The sequence below is a fragment of the Pinus tabuliformis genome, chromosome 2_2 (genome assembly GCF_031772625.1).
Source record: "Pinus tabuliformis cultivar Carrire ecotype Pingquan chromosome 2_2, CPIR1, whole genome shotgun sequence".
Classification (NCBI taxonomy): Eukaryota; Viridiplantae; Streptophyta; class Pinopsida; order Pinales; family Pinaceae; genus Pinus; species Pinus tabuliformis.
Window position 1 is genome coordinate 859,932,486 of NC_142300.1, and position 25,239 is coordinate 859,957,724.

The 25,239-nt window shown below is 38.0% G+C and overlaps 1 protein-coding gene across 1 annotated transcript in view; it reads right to left on the minus strand.

Annotated features, from left to right (window-relative positions):
• The window catches only part of LOC149195696 (uncharacterized), a 101,262-nt gene extending 79,209 nt beyond the window's left edge, over positions 1 to 22,053 (minus strand). Inside the window, 10 exon segments of the mRNA XM_089405408.1 lie at positions 10,270 to 10,368; positions 10,455 to 10,538; positions 13,504 to 13,749; positions 13,892 to 14,598; positions 17,352 to 17,404; positions 17,526 to 17,717; positions 17,833 to 17,961; positions 18,066 to 20,513; positions 20,515 to 21,289; positions 21,525 to 22,053. Of these exon segments, the coding sequence (XP_089261534.1) occupies positions 10,270 to 10,368; positions 10,455 to 10,538; positions 13,504 to 13,749; positions 13,892 to 14,598; positions 17,352 to 17,404; positions 17,526 to 17,717; positions 17,833 to 17,961; positions 18,066 to 20,513; positions 20,515 to 21,096 (4,540 nt within the window). The 5' untranslated portion in view covers positions 21,097 to 21,289; positions 21,525 to 22,053.
• Between the last annotated feature and the right edge of the window lie 3,186 nt (positions 22,054 to 25,239).

Consider the following 25,239-nt stretch of genomic DNA (forward strand, 5'->3'; position numbering starts at 1 on the left):
ATGTTCATGATTGGGCTCTACTAGTCAGTTCCCATTTTCATCTAAGAAGTTGACCTCCACAATCGATAGAAAGAGAAATCAAGAAAATGCAATCCCAAGTAATCTAAATCAAGTCACACTCCATCATCAACATGCCCAAGAATTTTGCATTTATAATTAATTTGCTAGATCTACCAGATCTACAATTTTTACAAATAATTTGTCAATTTACAATTAATTTTAGATCTCTCCATCATGGATAAAAAATTTAAGCCATTCTCTACGTCTTGTATGTATCTCATGATATGAACTTATAATACATGAACTTGACCACTTCTAGATCTAGATCTCATTGACAACTCATCAATGGATCATGACAATACCTCATCAATAGATAAGGTTTACGACTCATATTAATAATCAAACCGTGTGATGGTCTACGAACTAAATCTAACAACAATGGGTAGCCCTCCTAGGTTACACAAACTAGCCCCTTAATGCTTGGGACTTTACATTATGTCTTACATCATATGTGAAGGGTGCTAGATTTTGTTGTAAACAAACTAGAGAAACAAGTGGAGGCTCCCCTGAATTTGGACAAATGAATTTTGTAAATGATGATTATTTTGCAAATAATGAATATGATTACAATAATGAGTATGATCGTGTTTACAATGAATTACCTCCCACGTTCTCACTTAGTGCAAAAGTCCCTAAGCACAACCTGTGAGGCCCTAAGGGAAACTTAGAGAAGCCACACATTGTCACCTCAACAACTCTGCCTCTCTCTTAGACTAGATGAACTCTAGCTCGAGGGTAATCTATGTGGTTTAACTAAGCTCAAGATTTGTAGTATAAAGTGAGAGCAACAGAGCTTAGAAAACAAAATAGTTTTTTCAAACTATTTTGCATTTTTATGTGGTGGACGAAAGGGAAGACTAGTGATCTATTTTGTTTGGGGCATGGGGTTATGCATGCAACATCAAAGAGCAATTCTTTAACAGATCTATGAGTTGGTCAAGCTGTCAAAACAAGATCCAAAAAGCCCTAGAGACCTATATTTGATAAATTAAGTATCACAAATATAATCATATAAGAAGGAAAGGGTATCTATAAACTGCCTTTAATGGCAAACTGCCAAAGAGAGTTTACGAATACCTCTTCCAATGTAACAAAATTGCTCCTCTATGACTTCCAAAACATTTTAACAATCCAAACCTACAAAATAAGCTTATCAATACACACCAAGGAAGCTTACACAAAGATATGGAATTTTATTCCAAAGCTTGGGAGCTCTTTCACTCACATCTTGTAAATGGAGAGAGTTAACACTTACACAAGTTTCAACCATATCTCCTTTTACAATAACAAGTATTTGTTTCCATAATTCCATTAGTCCTCCAAGGAAAACAATAAAATATCCCTCTCAACAAATTTCTTACAACCACCTCCATGGATAGAGCTAGAGAGAAGGGTGCCTCCTTTGGATGGGGGATTGAACATTTAACAATCCCTCTTCACATGTGTGCCACGCTCAAGCTCCTCAATGACACCTCCTAAGTGCAAGTGTATCTCATAAAAAGGGGGTTTACTAGCATAGAATAGACACCATGAATCAATGGCTAAGTCAACAAAGACACCAATATCTTCCAAATGCATGGGACGACCTCACTCACACGTGTGCAAGTTGGGAAGCACTCCATGAGAGTGAAGTGTATGTCCATCATAAAGTGCTATCTCATCATCAAAATATAACAAGGAAGCCAAGCACTCTAACAATAGAGTCTTGTTGTACAAAATGGAGTGGGTTGACCCATCTAATCATAGCAAAAAAACCTAAAGAATCATGAAAAGTGGAGTACCCCATGAAAATTGTTGTCTATCTCATCAAATATCACCATAAGGTTATGATAGAAACATCAAACCCTATGGTGCTCTCACTAAGAAGTACAACACCACCGACCTTCATCCAAAGGTTGAAATCACCTAGATCATAAGCCAAAATGTCAAGACTCAATACCATATCCATATGCAAGACCTATGACAAAGCTCCCTTAACATTCTAGGGAGATTCACAATTCCCAATGTATATCACAGTGCCCTAGGCAATATTACGACTCTAAATGCATGGTTCATAACTCCCTGTACACCTGCGACAACTCCCAATGCATGTCACAACACCCAAGACAAGTGACACAATGCCCTAAGCAACAACACCTCAAAATCTACAATGTCTAAGTGCCATGAAGCCAACAAATGAGAATCAAGTGCCAACACATGTCAAATCAACCACAAACCCCTAGGGCGCTCCACAAAATCAAGTAGTATGCATGAAATCCTTATGGGCAAGGTGAGTGCTCTATAAAAGTAGTTCTCTATATTGTGAAAAACTATCACAAGAGCATGATGGACATCTCAAGTATTAGGGCGATCATACACAAATGCCCTATCTCATCCCCACAAAGTCAATACAATGACTAGGCCTCCATACAAGTGTGGAAATACCATGTGAAGCAATTGTCATCTTCAAGGTAATCCATCATAATAAAGGCATGCAATATGAAGAGAATAATATCAATAGACCGACCATCCACCAATATCATAGCACCAAAAACCATGTCATCACTATCCATGAGTATCAATACAAGCCACTAAACTAATATATAACATGCAATGCAATACCACGATCAAACTACACCAATCTCCAAAAAAAATGAAGTTGTATACCTCAAGTCCATCAGCATCAAAATATGAGCATGTTCAAAGGAATATGTTTAATCATAATGTTAATGAAAATCAAATAAGACACACCACATAGGGTGTCTGCAATAAATGAGCACCAAGTTGCATGCGGTATCGATCCTCGGCCTCCACTGATTGCCACGTGTGATCCCAATGCTACCTCAATACATGTGCACATGTTGGACGACAATTATGATGAGAACAAATCCATGGAGACAAGATGCCTTCAATGATGATACAACCAAATAAAACAACAAAAATAATGTTTAGAGCAGGGGAACGTACCTCCATGATGTAGTGGATTGTCCTTCGCCCCTCAACGTTCCATGCAAACTAAAACATGGTGAGCATGCATGCTCTTTCTCGTTCAACCTTATGCTTCTAGTTATCCTTATTCCTTCTAAGCCTGGGATTCTAGTTATTCTAGACCTAGCTATGGCATCGCAAAGCCCCAATTTGTCAAACAAGCACAGAGTTTGATGTCGTTGTAGCGACTTTTTCCTTTCGTTAATCCCTAAAAGAGCACATCAAAATGGAGGAAGTGCATCATGAAGAACAAGAGGTAAATAAGTCAGTTCAAGATTTTCTCCTCGACTTGGGTTCTAGTCGCACTCATAACACTAAGTTCGATTGGATGGTCAAACTTAACTAACATACAAAATCATTTGTGGCTCAAGCTTTGCTCTCAAAGGAAATCAACAAGCAAGAGATTCAACTAAGATTGGATATGGTGAAGAGGCAAAATCGACTCTTTATCACTCTTTTGTTCATGGCACGTCAAGAAAAATGGCAATGTGATCCCAGTTAAACAATTGGGGTCCTCCAAGGGCACCCCAATTGCGCTCCATTTTGTCTCTAATGTTGCAACCAAGTGTAGTCTTACCCAATTGCATGTCCTAATAGTTGTTTGTCTACCTATGTGTTCTCAAAAAATAACGTGATTTGGGGTTCTCTATCAACTGCACATGCTAGCTTGGTCACTGTTACATAGGCTAGTACAATATACTCTAGGTTTCCCTAGTAACTATGTAATTTATTTTGACATTTCAATGGAATAGTTGAACTTACAAAAAAAAATAGATAAGACAAATCAACTATGAAAGCATTGATGCGAATGTCATAACTACAATAGATGGAGAGATGCCATCCCAGGAAGAACTAAAGAGGAAAATAGGTGCAAAGGAATGGAGCACGTGTAAAAACAAAAAACAACCCACTCCTCCTCAAAACCATGAAAACCAAATTCCATGAAATTCTCCCAAAAATATTAAGCAAAAGCAAAGAGAGTCAAATGAGCTTTGACTTAACAAAAAGAAATTGAAAAATAATTTTCTAGAAGTTAACAAAGACAGCCCAATGAATTTACAACCTCTGAACAATGTTCCACCAAGACTCCGGGACAGGGAGATGCGGGTGCAGGGAGACGCACAAAGGGGACGTGTGGGAGTACCCTGAAATTTTACAGAAATTTAGGGGGGACGGGGGGGTTCGGGGCATATAATTTTTTTCCTTTTTTATATATATATATATATATATATATAATTCATATTCTATAATGAAAACATAAATACAATAATACATATATATTTGAATTAAATAATGAAATACATTGATCCATACTCATCATCCTTACTAATACATACATGATTCATCCATAGACCACGAGATTCAATAATGAAATACCCTAATCCATATTCATTATTCATTATTCACCATTCTAGAATCTACATTGATTTAAAAATTAAATCCATCATTCTAGATTCTAAATTGATTTGAAATTTAAATTCATCATTCATCATTCTAGAATCTAATTAGTACTAAGAAAAATAGACTATAATAGATATTACATGATTCATCCATAGACCACGAGATTCAATAATGAAATACTCTGATCCATATTCATTATTCATTATTCACCATTCTAGAATCTACATTGATTTAAAAATTAAATTCATCATTCTAGATTCTAAATTGATTTGAAATTTAAATTCATCATTCATCATTCTAGAATCTAATTAGTACTAAGAAAAATAGACTATAATAGATATTGAAATCTAAAGTCTGGAATAGTAAATTGATATAGCTAAAACTCAAAAACAGTGGAGTGATGAGTCTAAAGGTCACTTTAAAATACACAAAGGGCTTGGTGCTTTTGATTAAATACTAATTCCATACCCTTGTACATGACAAAATGCAATGAAAACATTGCAATCCATTGAATCCTGAATTCCTGAAAAACTGTTAAGTCTGCTGGATTTTGAGTGAGATCTAAAATTCTACTTTCTCCATATGAAATCCAATGAGGTCGGAACCACTCTCAAACATCCTGAGTCATTTCATGGTAATGTTAAAAATTTAAGTAAAAGTGACATTCTCCTTTATCTTTCATTTTCATCTTCCTATGCTATGCAATTACCATGAATTGCATAGCATTAGTAGGGTAATATGGTCAAATACTAGGTTTTCCTTGTCATAAATCATTGTTTACAAGCAAATTTAAGGGGGGACGCATAGCCCATTTTGAGGGGGGACGCCCAGGCATCCCCCCTTTGGGGAGTCGCATCCCCCACGCTACGGAAACATCCCCCCCTGTGTCTCCCCGTATCTCCCCAAAAGGGGGACGTGGGGAAACGTTTCCCCAGACGTCCCCCCGTCCCAGGTGTGTGGGGTGCGAGGGGTGCACGCACCCAACCCTGGGGGACGCGTCCCCGTGGAACACTGCCTCTGAACCATGGGAAACAAATTGGTAGTCATCATCATTTTTTTCATTACCTTGATAGTTAATTACTTGTTGCATAAATGCATGATAGGTTCTAGCACATAAACAAATGTCATGCCTCTCAAAGTGATGAATCAATTGGGACTTAGGATCAAATGACCCTATATGAATGTATGTGGGATGAATTCAAGGGAAAATAAGGTGTGTGGCCTATGAAAGGGACTTGTATGTGAAGTTAGCTATGTTGTCATTATTGATGTTCATAATGCTCAAGATATGTTGCTATCGAGAAAGTGGAGTGCTAGTTCAGGAGGTAGTATACAATTAAAGTTATTTTACACCATTATTCCAACATGTGAGGGCACCTTTGTCACATTGTATAGAGAGCCTCCAAGAAAATATCACATAGAAGACCCCAAAGATTTAATTGACCAATTAGAGAATGTGCAAAGGAGGATGAATTTGGAAATTACTTTATTCTAGTACACTCCTTGGCCATTAAAATGAAAGTGAAACCTAGAGACAAAAGCAAGAAATTCCAAAGGACACATGTTCGTGGAGCATAATCTACATCATGTGCAACTAATGGCATTCTTTCACCTCTCTAAAGGGAATGTCACTAGCTACTCTTATAGACTAGAATTTGATACCACCAATAATGTGGCTAGATGTGGAACTCTCTTGCTTGGTCTTGAGTTGGCAAGAGACATGTGAATTAAGGTATTGATGGTAGTTCGTGATTCTGACCATGTGATGAAGCAAGTAAAGAATAATTTTTTGGTGAAAAGTAATAACTTGAAAATGATCTACATGTCATTTAGGACAATATTGATTTATTTTATGCCTTTACCATTGGTGTTGTCCTGAGAGAATAAAATGTACATTGATTTCTTAAACATTGTTATTTTTACTCTTCAACTTAGTGATAGCCTTATCTTAGGGAAACTTTGCATTTAGAGACTTTATTGACAACATCATCAAGATTTACCAGAATAAATTGAATATTTTATTCAAGACAAAAATGAACACATTAGTCATCTTAGGCAAGTGTTTGATGAACACATTAGTCATCTAAGGCACATTAGTTCTCTAAGGCAATGGATTTTAATAAATCCTAAGAAACTGTTTTTTGGGGTAGCTGAAGGGAAGCTTCTTGGCCATATCATATCAAAGAATGGAGGTGAAGATTGACCCATCATGAGTAGAAGGCATTCCCCTTGCTTAGATGTAAGAAGGTTGTCTAATTTTTCTTTGGGAAAACAATTTTGTGAAAATTACCAAATCCATTTCAAATTTATTGGAGTTAATTTTTATGCAATGATGAAAGTCGAGAGGCCTTCATGGAAGCTATTAGTTCAAACTTCAACCCCTATGTTACTAAGCCCGAATTATAACTAAGCTTTTCATATATTTCTAATTGCATCACAATATTGCAAGAGTGTTGAATTAGAAGAATGAGAAAACTATGGAGCAACTCAAAGCATTCAGGAGCAAATCACTTAGAGAAAGCTAAAGTACTCTATCATGGAAAAACAAGCTTATGCTTTAGTTCAACCTTTAAAATAGTTCAAGAGATATGTGGGGTATTCTAAGATTATCGCTCATGTTCCATATATTGATGCAATAAAATTGTTTTAGCATCCAAGGTAAATCAGTGTCTAGTATTCAAGCATATGACATGAAAACTAACCTACTAAATTGGTGAAGGGCCAAGGGTTGGAAAAGATGTTCATTGAAAGAAAAAAGATTCTTGGGTGTGGAATGGTGACATTGTGATGTGGTTTTGAAAGATTTGAAGTATCATCAATGCCATTCAAACATTGTATATTACTTTAAAAACATTGGACGTCCAAATGGTTTAGCAAATCATCGAAGGGCTTCGAGAGTCTAGGCATCACGATATTGTATACCTCAAGGATTGGGTTGGAGAGACCCCGATGGATTGGTCATAAGGTGTTTGGATGATGTTGGGCCTCAAAGATTGGCGACAGAGTTGCATGTGTGTTTTTGTGGAGGAGATTATTTAGCTATGACCACAATGTACAAAACCTTGAGGATTGCATATTATTGGCCTACTATAGTCTCAGATGTGCGTAAATTTTTTAGCGCATGACAACCTTGTCAGTGATTTTCGAGGAAGTAACATTAGCATTCCTTAACTTTGCAATCTGTGGAAAATGATGCAACATTAACAATTGGGCCTTGACTTTATTTGTGAGTTTAAAGAAAATTCCAACAATGGTTCTAGATGGATTCTCGCTGCCACACATTTTTTCACAAAGTGGGTAGAGGTCATTCCCACCAAAAGGGCCATGAATAGAGCACTCACTGGCTTTCTTGAGGAGAAGGTTATCACTAGATTCAATGCGACAATTATAATTACTGCTAACAATGTCAAAACTTCTAGTTTTGTTGAGTTTTCCAACCTTTTTTAGCTATAGCATTGTCCTATCCATGCTTCCAACTACTAGCCACAAGATAATGGTTTGGCAGAGAAGCAATAAGAATCTCGCGATAATCATTATGTAGATTGTTGAATAGAACAAACAATGTTGATATAGCAAGTTGATGTTTGCTTTATGGGCTTATAGGACTACAAGTAAACAAGCCACAAGAAAGAGCCCACTTTAGTGACTATGTGGGATGGAGATCATATTGCCCATTCACTTGAACATACTCCAACATTTCACTTCAAATGAGGAGGCAATACAAGACATATTGAACCAATTAATAGAACTTGATGGGCACAGGAGGGCCTTCATTATATGTCCATCATTTTCCCTACGTTCCATTTGTTACTTTGTTACCTTCTCATTTTACCTAGACAAAATCATATACACCCAATTTTTATCTACCCCACCCTCTGCACACTCTCCTAAGTGGTGCACTCCAATAGAAGGAATAACTCATCTTGAAATAAGCCCCTACTCACACCATCTTTTCGCCTTGATGATGGTATTTGACTTGGAACTAGTGCACCCTTGCTACTATAAGGATATTTTTCACATGGCTTGAAATTTGCAGGGAGTAGCAATCACATGGATATTATTTTAAGATTTTATTCCATGAACTTGATCTCTTGCTATTTACGGAGTGGTGCAATCTCCTTGGTGGACCACTTGCTATTTAGAGAGTCTTCATGTTTGATGGGGTTTTTGGCTACTCTTGGAGTGCACACATGTAGGACGTTACAGTTTAATATTTTTGGAAGATATATGCTACCACTTTGCACTAGTCCATAGGGTGCACATCTCATGCACATTATTTTATCATTATTTGTTGGATGGCTCTCCTAGCCATGCACCCCAGCCTTTTTTATCCTCTCATGAAGGGATTAAAATATTATTTCACAACCCATAATAGAGCATCATAATATTATTTTAATATTTGTTTGATTCATCAAACATGATCACTTGGATATTATTCTTTTATTTGACATGATTGAGCCTAGAACTCTATAAATAAAAGGCTCCCTTCACTTGTGGTGGTTGTTAAATGAGCTACCTCAAAGGTTCATAGCTAGATATGAATTTCTCTCTCTTGCTGTTTAATTTTATTTAATTTAGGTATTCCCAATATTGTTGCTTCAATATAGTAAATTAGGATAAAAGCACCTGGGAAGATAAATTATGAGTTCAGTTTGAAAAATGCATATCGAAATCTATTTTACCACTCGATACATTTATTGATATAGAAAAATATTACCCCTTTCTCATCTCAACTTTATTTATTCAATATATGTGAATATCATCTCCTATACAGCCAGAAAGTTGTATGCCCAGAGAAACGCTTGGATAGTTTAGTAAGGGATTTATTCAAGGGAATAATAGTCTATTTCAACCAATATACCCTTAGGCACAGCTATACACTTGGAGAGGGTGGATAAATGGCTAGAGGGGCAAACTTTCAGATTTAAAAGTCCAAGAACCCAATACAAACCATCATACACTAGACTTGCTATTTTAACCATATATGAATTAGAATCCTTGTAAATTCATAACTAAAGTTGTAACCAATTGCGTTGTAACAGTAATTTCTCAAAACAACCAAAACATTACTCCAAGATGCTTTTGCATGTCTCTCTATATTGTTCAAAAACCAAATCCTCCCTAGAAAGTTTAGAGATTTCCTCCCAAATTCCTAATAAACGTGTCAGGTTTGACCCTTTGGGGCTAGCATTATACTAGTATTCATCTAGTTACCTCTCTTTAATAAATCTTCCTAGGGCCAGTACACCCGAAGAAGAATTGTCAACAGATTTTCTGAATACATTACCGTTGCAAAAAAAACTGAGAGAGGAAACCAGTTTCACAAGCCAACTTAATCATGCAAAAGAGGCTACCTAATTATCATATGTAGTTTTTCATGCACCAACACAGCCCAAAATAACAACCTAAGAGATTCTACATCTACTCTATAATTCTGGGACTCACTAGCAATATAGGGTCATTAAGGTTCACCCAGTTCAGTATCAGTCATGAATGTTGCCCAGGATTTTACATGATACAAATACAGTAACATAACAAAAATCAATGGCGAATAAAATCAAAATGGCTCTCCTCAAAACAAAAGCAATTGTTATGTAACAATTAAGGAATTAACATCCAATTGATTGTGCAGTTGAGATAACTGATGTCATACAATTCCTTATTTTCAAACTCTGTTAATAAGTTGATGAGTTCATATCAAAGAAACTGTAGTTTTTCAATCATTTAACAAAGAAACTCCCATTATGCATTAAGACAATTGTCAAAGAGAGTATATTGTCAGATATAAGAACTGATAGTGAATTGCAAAAGAAATGAAAAAAAACAGAATAAAAATCTCACCAAGACTTTGACGAACAGCTTGCTGAAGGTCTGCTTGAAAACGTTCTTCATCATCTTCTTCAGCATGGAGCTGCCTCAGTGTCTTAGAGCTGTTTTCACCTGTCGTGGAAACAACAAAAAATTGGGAAAAAAAATATGTTTCTCGTAGAACAAAAGATGCAAGCAAAGCCAAAACTATCATTCACCTGAAGCAACTCCTGCCTTCTCATTTGAAGGGAACCCTTGCTTTGAAACTGTGTTAGGCCTTGACTGCATCGAACTATATGAACCTGAGAAGGGAACATCAAATCAATATGTTATGGAAAAGCAATCTCTGACCATGGACACTATACTTGCACTCAAAAACTCTCCAAGAGCTCAGGGTACTCGGCTTACTCGTACCCAGCATGCCCAGTAGCACAGAAAAACACAAAAGCATTGCAAGTATGGTAATCAATGTAATCAGTGAAGACTCACCAATCTTCATGAGTATAGCAAGTAATTACTGCCCAATACTTAATCAACATGAGAATGGCAAATACAGAGCTCAGATCTTGGCCAAATGCTATGTGCGGCATACACAGAAGTACTCACATGTAGGTTAATTATGTCACTGACAATGAGGGAACATAATTTCTGCTATGGTCCAAACTTGGTCACTATGTATTTGTTGAAAATAATAGCGAGAAAGGGAACCTTGATTTGCGCCTCAATCAAAGGAACCACAACAAGTTTTTCCTTGGCATGCTCGAATTTCTATAATACGAATTCCTAAGATCTAGGAGAGTTCCTAAAAGTTAGGAGGTGTTATGAAGCAGTTAACTGATGTGTTAAAGTGGAAGGCCAAGTTATTAGTCTTCTAGTGCAAAAGATGCAATTAGAAGCTGAGAACAATCAAGATGCAAAAGGGTGAGAACGTAACTTCCTATCTCACCAAAATTCAGGGAGTCCGTGATGAGCTAGCGGTTGTGGGAGAGAAACCAGATGACAGTGAACTGGTGTGAGTTGCTATAAACGGGTTTACCAAGGAGTGGGCTACTTTCATTCAAGGGATTATTGGATGAGGTAAATTGCTAGATTGGAAACGCTTGTGGAGTGATTTCACTCAAGAGGAGCTCAGACTCAGTCTTGTTGAGAGCAGCAGTGGCAACGAGTCGAAGGTTGAGATTCAACAAGGAAGAGGAGAATCTTGCTCTTGCAGGTAAGGCCAAGGGAAAGAAGGGAGGGCAAAGGAGAGGCTAAGTCCAATGAGAAGGGAAAGAAGAAGGATCTAAGTAAGATCAAGCGCTACCATTGCCATGAGTTTGGGCATTACGCTTCTAAGTGTCCTAATCAGAAGGAGTCTAGTAAGGATCGTGTTGTTGCATCAGCATTGGTAGATGCATTTTCTGCCCAGTTCAAGAAAGATTTATCTTTGATTGCTTGCATGACAAGCTTTGCAAATAGCGTTATATCAATATGATATACTGATTCAGGAGCATCCTTCCACATGACCGAAAACAAAAAGAATTTCAGCCACCTGAAGGATAAGGACATGCAGTTTCGGATCGAGCTCAGAGATGATGGCATGTATGCAGCTAGAGGAGTTGGTATTGTCAGCTTATAGAGGGATTCAGGTAATCCTTTTCATCTCAGGGATGTTCTCTATGTTCTAGTATTGAGACAAAAGCTTGTTTCGGTAGCTACCCTTGAGGACAAGGGATTTGATATCATCTTCAGCAGAGGTAAGGCATACCTCCACACTTAGCTTCTAGATGTAAGAAGCAGATAGGTGAGAGGCTGAAGAATCTCTACCAGTTGCAGGTAGAGACAGGTGTAGCCTTAAGCAGCAAGGCAAGGAGAGCTCAGAGTAGAGAAGTGGTCGTTGAGCGAGGGCAAGATAGAGCTCTCGAGATGGAGGCTCAGCCAGTATCTCAGTTTCAGTCTAAGCTAGTTGGCAGTTGGGCTATCCAGCAGGATGATGAGGACCACAGCCCAAGGCAAGTGGAGGCAACCACTCAATCAAAGACTCCCAGCATGGAGAGAGTTTGAGCCAAGTGGATGGACGATTTGGTTAAGGGAGATCAAGAGAGAGTTGGATCTTCCAGTATCACCGTCACCCAGAAGAGACAGCCACAGAGGTACACAGGGTACATGGCACTTATGATTGAAGTGGTGGACTCGCAAAACATGGTTGGCTTGAACAAGTCTTCAAATTAGGTTCCGCAGAATAAAGCGGGGAAGTCTTCTAGTTCAGAGGGAGCAACTGCAGCAGCAGGGAACATGATAGTGTTGAAGACAAATCCAAGTGGGCAAGGTTCTTCTAGGAACACTTCCTCGCTAAGAGGGAGTGTTCAAAATAATAGCGAGAAACAGTTCCTTCACTTGTGCCTTAATCAAAGGAACCACAACGAGTTTATCCTTGGGATGCTCGAGTTTCATAAAAGTTAGGATGAATTCCTAAGATATAGGAGAGTTCCTAAAAGTTAGGAGGAGTTATGAAGCAGTTAACCGATGTGTTAAAGTGGAAGGTCGAGCTATTAGTCTTCTAGTGCGAGTTAATTAAGGAAAAGAACATGTGTTTGAATCTCAAGTCCTTGATTTGAGATAGGACGAGTTGCTTTGGTAGTTAACTCATGCTAACTCAATCAAACACAAAAGCAAACTCCTTAATTATAAACTCACTAAACTGAGTCATTCGAATTGCTTTAAAAGGAGGAACGAAGGCATAATTTGTGTGAGCTTGTGAGAGAAAGGTGCCAAGAGACCTTGTACGAATTATTGGAGAGAAAGGCAATTTCCCAAGGAAGTGCGCATAGAAATAGGAGGTTCCCTATTTAATAGGAGGTGAATTTGCACGAGGAATTTGGGCTTCTAGTGTGCACAGACTTAGGAGGAGAGGATCAGCATTCTTGCAGGATTGTTTCAAGCCTAGTCTAACGCTGAGAGATCATTGTATTCTCTATTGAAGCAAGTGTATTTGTAAGAGATCTATTGCTCAAATTTCTTCAATAATATTCTCAAGCAAGCAAAGGTTTTCCCAGTTGGGTTCCCTAGAAAAATTGTGTTTATCTCTTGTGTTTTTCATTTTAGCAGATCAGAATTTTGTGGATTTTCTACAATATTTCAGTAACTAGTTGCTACTAATTTTCTAATATAACTTTAGGTAATGCTATTTCTATTTTATAACCGGGAAAAAAGTCCAGAAGGTTTTTCTTCCAATACTTGAATAGACCACAATTGATCACCTATGACGATTAGTTTCGTCCAACTTACCATGTTTATAAGTTGCAGGCATAGGTAAAGTAATTAGTGCATTTGAATGGAACATCTCTTTGGCACTATTTTCAGATGAGGAGTCCACAATGTGATTATTTTCATGTTTGGCAGACAGATTAGGGATGTATGCACTTGTTGCACGGTCTGTCATTTGTGAAATGCCCTTCTGTCTACTTCTGTTCCCTCGTGACTTCTGCCCCAGTGGAGGAAACTTCTCAAACTCTGTTTCCTGGATGGAATTATCTGCACATAAAATCAATTAAACTCAATGAATTTAGTTTGCATCTAAGTCACTCAATGCAGAAAACAAGCTACAAATAGCTTATCACCAAAATTTAAAGTGTCTCATTGCCTTTGACAAGTGATAGTAAGCATCAAACACTACCTGCAATATTCCTAGGCTGACTGTGCAAATCAGAGCGCTGCAATCTCTGCCTTTCTGGATTAATCCCATTGCTTAACATGTTTTCAGGGACCAAAGTCTCTACCACTCTTTTGTTATGCTTCCCTGCCAATTTGTTATTTTCATCAATCAGTGAACCTTTGTCACTATGTGCAGACAACTTCACTGCCTGATGATTTTGTGGCCCAAATGAACCACCATAATATCCGTCTTTTCCAGCATTTGCATGCTTATCTTGACCTCTGGAGTATCTTTTAGAATCCTCCAGCTGAAAAGTTCTCTTTTCAGGAGGCATTGGTATTTCTTTGGGGTAACTTCCAACAGAGGTCATTTTTTTCCCTGATAGAATGGTTTTTGTGTCAACAAAGCTTGCCTGCTGGGAATTATCAATCAACTCATCCACAGGATTTCTTGCCTCAAGTACAACCAGATGGGATTCGTTGTTATTTTTTGATTTAGAGTTAATCCATTGGCTTTCTTCTTCCGCATGTTTTTTACTGAGTTCAGCAAGGTGTTTTTGTTTGGCCTCCTCTTCAATTCTTCTCTGCAATTCCAAAGTTTCCTCAAGTTTTTTTTCTTCGGCTACAAGCTCAACTTGCCGTTTTAGTTCATCTTCTTGCTGTCGCTTTAACTCTTCCACTCTGCTGCATTTGGAGACTTCATTTTTATCTTGTTCATCTTCCACAGCACTGCAAGAAATAAAGTATGTAAAATACTACAGCAATCCTGAAGGATATATGAAAAATAGGATAACTCATAGTGGAACAGATGAAAGGAAAACAGGTGTATGCATCACAAAAAGCATCCAGATTACACAAAATGATTGGCAAGGCTTTTATGTAAAATAGCAAAAACAGCAATCCAAGAAATGAGTCATGCTACAATAGGATTGGATGGTGGGCACCTCACCCACTGGAAACAAAGGAAATTTCAGCTGAACTGGAAAGCTAAATGCAAAGAAAGAAAGATAAGAATGAGCTAAAAAAATTTAAAATATGTTCTCTTGATCTTAGTAAGACCAATGTCAGCTATGTGTGAGGACATTTAATCAGAAACACAACAGTAGCATGTAGAAACATAAATTGAAATAAAACAGTTCTCACTTGAAAATTATTTAGAAAAATACATGCAGGTAAAAAATGAGCTGTGGATGGAGCAATTGAGTGAAAATAAAGAGTTCCTCATATAAAGCGAATAGATAAGCTGCCCCGAAATAAAGGCATAAAAACAAAAACATGCAAGAATAAAAAGCTGCTAAATAGACACTCAACACAGATCCGTGCTACTATTTCAGGCTGACAGCAGATAATATGCATCTGAAGTTGCAAAGATCTCAACGGCTAATAGAAGGATGAGCTTTGTCTGTTCAAAAACATAAGTAGAAGAATAAATAATCATCTCTTTTACATTCAATTTATTGTACAATGTAGACTGAATTTATGCATCATGCTGCAAAAGCTTTATTACACACAATTTAATCGTATAATAAATCCTTTTAATACTCCAATAATAGAGAACATATGTGTGGCACATGATAACATTGAGAATGGGTTTCATAACTTATTCTAGAGTCTAAGGGAATCTATAAGCGGCACTCTTACAAGTCTAGCCTGATGCAGCACTTAAAATCAATAAATGCTTGCAAATTAGCAATGAATGTGCTAAACAAACTCAAATACAATGTCTCAATGCAGTACAGACAAAGCCATGACCCTTTTGCCTAAATGACTTTGTCACAGAGTTTGGCACTCGTACAGCACACAGCCAATGTATCCCTCTCTATAGTCTTGACTCTGTCTCTGAACACATTTCCACTCTTTGGCAAGATAGGCCCCAGACAATTTTCGTCCTAGCATAATGCATTGATAAGAGAAAAAAATAAAGATTGACATAAGTCTAAAAAGGATAGAATTTGTTTTGCCCAAGGGGTGATGATGCAAATGAAGCATAAAGGCCTCCAACATTAATCATGGAAAAAACTACTGTTAACAATGATGCATATTTAACACCGAATTCCCAGTGGCACTCAAAATTTAAGAATAATTTAATAGTATGTCCCTACTGGTGAAAACTGGCATACAAAATATATTAACTTTTAAGGCTTTATACTAGAACAGATCCAAGTCAACCCTGCAGCTATTAAGCCACTCGACATTAATAGGAATCAAAATACTCAAAACACATCTACAGATCCTATTTCGGTCAGTATTGGTGATTAAAAGATCTGCGTTTAGCATGGATTTATGCTAGTTTTTATAACTATTGTTTACATACGGTAAGAGAAATAAAACACAGGGGGCACATACACATAAACATAGATCCCCACATATCCCCTCTCCCCCTGCAACCCCCGCAATTAATTAAAAAAAAAAACAACCTAATGTCATTCATGTAACTTTGGGCATCGTTGTTCCTTGAAATATGATACTCTATACTGATTATTGATCAATCTGTTCTTGACATTGCCAACAGAAAGCTTGGAAAACTGAACCTAGTAATAAAGTTCAAGTAAAACCACAAGAATGCTTATTATCAGCTTCCCATGGTGGGTTTTTCGAAGACTGACACACTCCTCCATACTATGTCAGTCCAATAAATCTCTACAAATTTATAATTTTGTATATAGAGCTTTCTCTGTTATCTACGGATCCATTTAGCCCTAAGACTTTGTCCACCTTGCTCATGATAGGTATTTCATCAAAACTGATAACCAGTTTTTAAGCATAATAATAAATCTTGTCATGCTCGATGTGCTAAAGTCCTAAGAAGCCTGCTATGATAGAAAAAATAAGTAGATTTCAAGTGATGAATGGTAAGTAGGGGAAGTGGAAAAAAAAAATATGCGATAGCATCCTTGGGGGCAGGCCATCCTCTCACGAATGGAATTTTGGGGGTTACTGCAGGCCTTTTATCAACAAAGGGTTAAACATCTTATCCCAGCATGCAAACCAACTACTAGAAAGGTCATGATTGGCAATGGAACCCTGTAGAGGAATGGGAGAATCTGTCAAAGACTTCTTCTAACTGGATGCCAGGAATTTTGAAGGATAAATACATTCCTTTTATAGCAAGATTAGCAGGCTAGTGAACTGTACAAATTCCTTGCAGGAGTTACAAAGATAAGTGAAGAACCGAACTGCTCTGAGCTCGTTCAAGTAGATAAGTAAGGTCTAGAAATAGCTACCAAATTGAAAATTTTCTGCAATGGATGGCCTGTTTTATGTGGGTTTTTTTCCATGTAATCCGTTGACAATTGACAATTTGAAGAAAAGAAGGAATCATAGGTCTCTCTCATTGTATTTTACTTTTGTATAACTGCAGTTTGTGACACTCTCCTATCAATAACTCAGTAATAAACTCCTTCCTGCAACATTCAAAAGGTGGTACTTATAAGAGTGAAAGTACATGTTAAGAACAATAAACATGATATCAAATAACTCACCATTCAGCTATATTTCCCTGCAGATTTACCTGCTGCCCACCACTGCTAGTTCTCTGCAAGAAATATTCACACTGTTGGTATTGCACATCTGAAAGTTTCAATAACAATGAAGCATGTGAGATTGGAAAAAGTATTTTGGTTGCATAGCATTAAACCTCATGCAATTATTCAAACCTTCAAATCCTTGACTCTCCTGTGATCCTTGTTCCTTTTTTTGTCCTTTGACTTTTCCTGGGGTTGTTTTGATGGATCAGACCCTTTGTCAACATTCTTCTTTTCATCAAGGGCAAGCTCTGCCAAAAATGCTTCTCTGGCAGCATCAGACTTTTCAGTTGCATCTTTCTCTGCTGCATCTTCGAGACGCAACTGTCATCAACCATAGAACACAAAAGTTTTAAATATGTAAGATAGAACCACAGTACAAAGTATGTTGGGCACTACAATCCCAATGTAAACTAATTAACCACAAATGAATTCTAACCTTCAGAAAAGACTTGATAAGAGGTAACAAAACTACTCGATAATCAAAAGCAGATAAATGACCAAGCTTAAGCTCCAATTGTTGCATTCCAAACACGTTTCTCATAATTTTAGCATCCAGCTTGCTAACCTGCAAAACCATGGATCATATGCAATAATAAGCAACATACGATGAGCATGTATTATAAATTCACTTTCTCAATAATTCTAATCTAGGAAACCACATGTGCAAACCTCAGTAGATAAGTGGTCTTTCTGCCTCTGAATGGCAACTTCAATGCAAGAATCTGTTTGGTGCAAAAACTCCTGAATTCTCCACTCGTCATCTTCGCCAACATCTAACTCATTCAAACGAGATGAGGCAATAGGCAAAGTATCATCATATCCAAATCGGGGTAGATTTTGAGCTTCCTTGAGAATGTTGGTGATGGCATCAACCTCAAACTTCCCATGAACTAATAAAGCATCATTATGCCCTTCAACAAGCTCTTCCTGACGCTTTTTCAATAAAGCTTCATAGCTTCGAGAAGCAATCTTTCCTGTTTGTTCCCTCCTCTTTAGTTCTTCAAGGCAAAGTCTCTCTGCAGCATTTAAAGCCTCCTCATAACTCAGATTTTCACATTTTCTCTCACATAGGCTTTGCAATAAATAGAACTCTTTCTCAAGTGTCCGAAGAACTTCCATGCCTTGCTGTGACCTCTCTTCTCTGAGTTGCATCCATCCTTGTGGTTGGCGTTCATAAGATGAAGTGCCAAAAATCCAGGCCAGCTGTAAATCGACCTGTGACATTTTGTCTTGCCATTCATTTAGGGTGAAGCTTGAGAGGTGAGAAATTGCAGCGTTGCCTCTATTTTCTAAATTGCTTTCGTCACTCGTATCCCTCAATAATGTCTCATCCAAAACAAGGCTTGTGAAATCATCATTAAGAATAAGCCTCTCCTGGACTTCCACTTCCTGAGAATCTTTTGTGTCGTTTGATGAACTAATTTTGTCTGAGTATCTGTCTAGTCCACAGGAATGTGCAAGTTCACGTAAATATTTGATCACATTCCGAAGTTGATGAGCCTGTAAGAATCGAATGTAGACAGGTGACTGGTTAATTACATAATGCATTGGTGATTCTGGTAGAAGACTTTGAAGCTCATCAACTGCATACTGAACTACTTTAGAGAGATGGCTAGACGCAAGGCATTTGTGCCTTATTAAAGTCTGAAACAGACCATAGATTTTCTCCAGAAGCTTTCTTCGTTCATTGTCATCTGACAAAGGCCAACCTTCTATTAAATCATCTCCCAGTGGGCATTGAAGATTACCAACTTCTTTCTGGATACTACTAGGCAGCTCAAAGTGTCTAGCCTCTGTTCCAACCTCCACATTAGGAGCCTCCAATAGTTTTGAATCTTCTCCATCCAATTTCCCTACGTGATTAGAAGAATCAGATACACGATCTACAAAATTTTCCAAACAACCGTCTTGACCATTCACATCAATGGAACAATCAGAGACTCCATTAACAGAACTTGGATGTCCAAGCATATGTTCTTCCACTTTCCCACCATGCGAAGAACTTATCAATAACTTGATAGCAGCTGGAGCATCAATAGGTCTGCAATCTTCATTCATGAGCTGCTTAGCCCAGGTGTTGTCAATTTCTTGAGGAAGAACTGCTTGCAATTTTTGTGAGAGCCTTTCAATGTGTTCATGCATAACATGCTGCATATGGGCTTCATTGTGAACAAACTTGTCGTTGCAACTGCAGCACATCCAAAATCTCCATGTTTTGTTGACTTGAGCAAATGATAGTGTCTCGCTTAGGAGCTCTGATGCTGAATTGTCTTTGGTTGATGCCCAATGAGCTTTGAGATCCTCCACTCGAATTTCAAGTAGCTTATGCCTCTTCTGAGCATCTATTGCATACCAATATGGCCTAACTTGATCCATCTTGTCTTCTGGGGAAGCTAAATTAGAGAGCTTTCGCGAATTTGTCAATTTCCTCCGTTCTCCACGGTGGTTCCCAGTGGAAAGCTGATTTGATTTATCATCAGAATTTGATGCTGGGACATCATTCCTTTGTTGCAGTAATCTTGCTGCAGTAACCCGCACTTCAATTTCTTTCCGACGTTCTTCAGGGGTTTTAACATTTTTCTTAATCTCATTAGGCCGCCTGTTCTGCAACAGGCGCAGCTCCACCGGATCCTCTGAAAGTCTCCTCATTGGAATTAACCGAAACTTTTCCTCCCCTGTACCATTTCCTAAATTCTTCATCCAAGTGGAGAGTGAAGCAATATTAGACTTTTGCACCAGTGACCTGAGCTCCTGCTGTACATGACTGATCCGTGCCTGGGGTGTCAAAAGCCTATCTTGGCTTTCATCTTGAAGACTTTCTTTTGCTGGATCCACTGGATTTTCTATAGAAAGAGCTCTCTCGCATTCCTGAACAACCTCTTCATAACCCTTGCTATCATTGGCTGTATCAAATAGTAGTTGTGCATAAAAGTGGGCAAATTCAATAGACTGAGGGGAAAGCAAAACAGCTTTCTTTGCAGATTCAATTGCAGTTTTCATGTGACGTTGTTTCACACTCGGATCCTCGATAAGAGCTGCTCTTTTCGTACTAATCGTACCCTGCACACGGTGCAACAGAGCGCAGTTATCATTCCGTACACATGCTTCCTTCATGAGCCCTCAGGGATTTATTATGGCTTCCTCTCTTGAATGCCAAAAAGGCCTTATCGCAGTCTGCCTTAATCGAAGAAATATCCAAACCTGCCCCTGCCCCTGCCCCTGCCCCTGCTCCTGCCCCTGCATGGTTCCTTTCCACAACTTCACTATCACAATTCGCAGCTTTCGTACCTGCAACGACCCCATTTCTACCTCCAATATTAGTTTTCGCCGTCATCGATGTTGATGCTGCAGCGCAGCCTTGAACTCCACTGCCCAATTTCAATTCCACCTCTTCAGCAGCAACATTATTACCATTCGCCAAAACCTTTTCTGTCTCTGGGCAATCAGAATCCCCAGCAGTCAACGACCCGGACACTTCCCCTGATCCATTGCCATTACATGCTGGATTGGCTGAGGACACTTCCCCTGATCCATTGCCATTACATGCTGGATTGGCTGAGGACACTTCCCCTGATCCATTGCCATTACATGCTGGATTGGCTGAGCCCAACAACTCGGCCGGCTCCTGCACCACGACAGGAGAGACAACAGCCGCCGCAACCTGGTTACGGTTGTTTGAATTCCGCTTTTTATGCCCCATGTGCACACCACATGTCCACCACAGGCACCCACACTCTCGGCCGATACCGTCAGACAACCCCAAAACTCAATATACACAACTCCAACCCTAACTAAACCTCTTCAGAGCCTCAAACCTGGAACCAGGCCAACACCCAATTCCGATGAGTTGCAGAAACCCTAGCTGAGTCTGTTTTCCAGAACCCCGCCTGAACCTGTTGTATAGAACCCAGCCTGAATTAATAGAATCTGATATTCAAAACCCTAACTAAAATTGTCCAAGCTCAATCTAAAGTCATGGGTTTCACTGAATAACCTACCTGAATCTGAATCCAGTGTACCTTGCTGAAACCCTCAATGAAGCTGCACCAAATGATCAATTGCACGTTCCTAAAGCTATTGAAAAGTTCCAAGAGAATGGAAAACAAAACCCAAAAAAAAACAACTTACCTCACAATGGATATAGACCAGCCGCCAATAGAAAGACCTCAGAGGCGCAATGAGTGACGAAATGAGAATGGCTTCATGGATTTTTAACCTAAAAAGATTAGGTGTTTTTAAAAATAAACATATTTTACAATTTGCGTGAGTAATAGAGCCTAAGGAAATCTTCAAAGGATCAGACACAGCGGGTGCACTAGTGCTAGCAAAGCAAGCATTTGGTCCTCCCAGAATCCAGTTTTAATACCTTCTGAGAATGTAAGTTGGAATATACAAAACAAGGGACAGCTGTCGTCAGCTATCCACTTTGCTTACGTTATTTTCCTGGACTTTTGCATGTAAGTGCTGATCGGCCCACACTCGTAGGAGTTGGGTTTGTCTTTTTTTCCTCGCAAGGTGCAGGGTCCTTATTTTCAGGACGCAGCGGGTGGATTAATGGGTTTTCAGGATGGATTAAGGGGTGTTTTGGTTCTTGCTTCTTCTTTCCATGGGTTTTATTGGATCATTTTATCCACCGTGATTTAGAAAGTGGATCCATTTAGGATGGTGATTTGAAGCTGTATTCATGGATCTTTATGATTTTTCTTTAAGTTTGAAGAACTTCATTGAATAGTGATGGTGATGTGAAGGTGGATCTATGTGATGTTTATTTCTTAATATTTTTGGTATCACTAATTATTTATATTATTTTTAAATTTCTAATATCCATGTTTATTTTCTAATATCATTGGGATAATTAATTTTATATATATTTAATTAATTATTTAAAATATTATATATATTGAAAAGGTGATTTCGAGAATGAAGGATATTTGCTACATCGAATTTTTACCTTAAAATTTGATCCGACAAGGATGGAAGGGAAACATTTGCAAGGTTCAAGGTATAAACTTAATGTTTTCAAATTCTAGGTGAAAGGTATTAATGCTACTTATAATTTGACAATCTAGATAGCATTGTCCATGGGATTTGGATGACCAAATTTTTATTGTTTTTTTTAATTAAAAAAAAAAATTATGAGAAATGATCAAATTTTTATTGTTTTTTTTAATTAAAAAAATTTATGAGAAATTTGATAATCTAGATAGAATTGTTCATGGCATTTGGATGACCAAATTTTTAATATAAAAATAATAGAAACTAGGAGAAATTATATAAATTGAGATTTTTTTTAAATAGAAATTATTCATTATTATTAAATATTTTTTTAGATTATTTATATATATAAAGTTATCTATTTATTGTTATTTAATAAGGAGTTGTCTTTAGTCGGAGTTTTTGGAAGCTTTTACGGTGGGTTTTTCCGGTCAAATTTTTCTAAAATCTGGCAGGAATTTATTGAAATCACAAGCTTGATGGGTAATCCTGTGAAATCGAAGTGCCCTAGGGGTTTTCCAGGGTGCTGAATCCATATATATAGTCAAAAAACTAGTTTAAATAACACAAATCAAGATTTCACCTCAAATTTTTCCACCGGATTTCAGCACCGAAAAGTCCAAAAAGTCGCACTAAAGACAACTCCATTTAATAATAATAAATAACAATAAATAATGTCAGCGGTCCGGCTTGCTGATGTCAAGTACACACATTCTTTATATTTTTCTAATACATATCTGCTCATATATTTTCAAGTATGAATAATTCACCACAATTACCAAAGGTTACCAAAGGTAGACCTAGCACACTTACTCTACAAAGCCTTTACGAGTATATAGAGTCTTTAGAGAAACATAGAGAAGAAAGAGAAGTCAAGCTACAAATAGAGTTAGTAGCCATGCTGGAAAATAAATTCACATCTCTTGAAGACAAGATCCAAAAACAAATAGAAAATAAAATAGAACTATTGGAGAATAAGATGGAGGCAATGGAGACTAGGTTGCAGGTTATAGAAAAAACAAAACCAAAATATGAACCAAACATCCTAGCAAGTAGATGATGATACTTTAGAGAGTCTTAAAATGAAGGACATGATTAAAGAGCTAGAAGAAAAAGTTAATAGCCACCTCACCCTAAATAATGTGGCAGGTAAATTAGATATCAAACCAATTAAAGTTGAAATGAAAAAATTGACAGAATTAGACCATGAGCATAACAAAAGGGCCTTGAACCTTATAATCTTTGGTTTGAAAGAGGAGGTAGATGAGGATACTTTAGCCATAGCCCAGATAGAATTACATAACACATTACAAATTGAAACAACATGTCTCACAGAAGCAACAAGATTGGGGAAACTAACTGAGAATAAAGGAAGGTTGATCCGAATAAAGGTGAGCTCTGCTGACCATAAGTTTGACATACTTAGTAAAACCTCAGGTCTAAAAGGAACAGGAATATTTATAAATGAAGATCTCATTCCAGAAAATCAAGCAGAACTAAGAAAGGAGGTTCAAAAGGTAAAGGAAGCTAGGAAGGAAGGAAAATGGGCAATAATCAAAAATAGAAAAGCCATTATTTGAGATAGAAACCAAAAAGATAATAATAAATAGCAATTCAACATGCTCCGGATTCTTTCTTGGAACTGTCGAGGCTTTCCATGGAACAAAGGCCCCAAGCTAAGTTGGATCTCAAATGATGTTGATATTATTTTGCTTGTTGAAACTTGGGAGCATGAAGAATCTAAGGTCCCTAACATAGATGGCTTTACATTATGGTCTACCTGGAATAAGCGATCCTCCCATAGAGGCATTGGGAGTATAGCTTGTTACATTAAGAAAAACATCTCTCTCCATGCTAGGATTTATAAAAACGACCCTTACAACCAATATAGTTGGATATAAATTACTGACATTTATGATAAAAAGACCTACATAGCAATCTGTTATTCCCCCCCCCCCCCATCAATTCTAACTTCTATAAGAAAAAGAATCTAGATAAAAATATGATCCAGGTGGATGTTGGTGGCCACCCACCTATCCCATTTGGACCCCCACAACTGTCTCTTTCAGCTTTTTCAGTTTCCTAAATTGCAGCACATTTTACTATTTTTAGCAGTTTTTCAGGTCCTAAACTTCCAGAGCCGTTTTGAGGCCCTAAACGACGTTTTTTTGGGAATCTGGGGCAACATGGGTTCATGGACCGATGTTGCCTCCCAAAGTGGTAGTACTCGGATAGATCTTTCTAACGAGCTATCGTACGCGTCAAACGGAGATCGTATGCCAAAGTTACGACCCCGGGAAATTGATGTACCAATTTACCCAAACGGGCCAACAATTTGGCGTTTCATCTTCTAGGGTTAGGTTTCGGGATGTGAAGGGTTTTCCATTGTTTCTCAACAATAAATAGGCCTTCGAGCCTCATTGTAACACAGTTTTAGAACAGTTCAGAGGCATGTAGCCACCACATCTCTTCTCAGAGATAAGCTACCATCGCCCTAGCTGGTTTATTTCCATTTCTGGTTGTAAGCATATTTCAGTATTTTCCATTAATGAAATGAAGTATTATTTCCGCTGCATCTTTGTGTATATGGTTATCTTTGTAATTTGTTGCGTTCCTGTTTAAATCCGGATCAGTGGTATCAGAGCGGTCTGTTTCTTCTCTGTTTTTCTTTGCATGTCCCCAACGAGGTCGGGATATAAGGAGTTAGGGCTTGAACTAGTCGAACCTTTGCAAGACCAGCCTCGCAAATCTCGACGGCCTCCCATGGCGGATGAGAAGAAAGACGAGGGGGCAGGAGATCCTATCAAAATCTTGCTCGAAGAAGCACTCCAACGGCAAAGGAACGCGA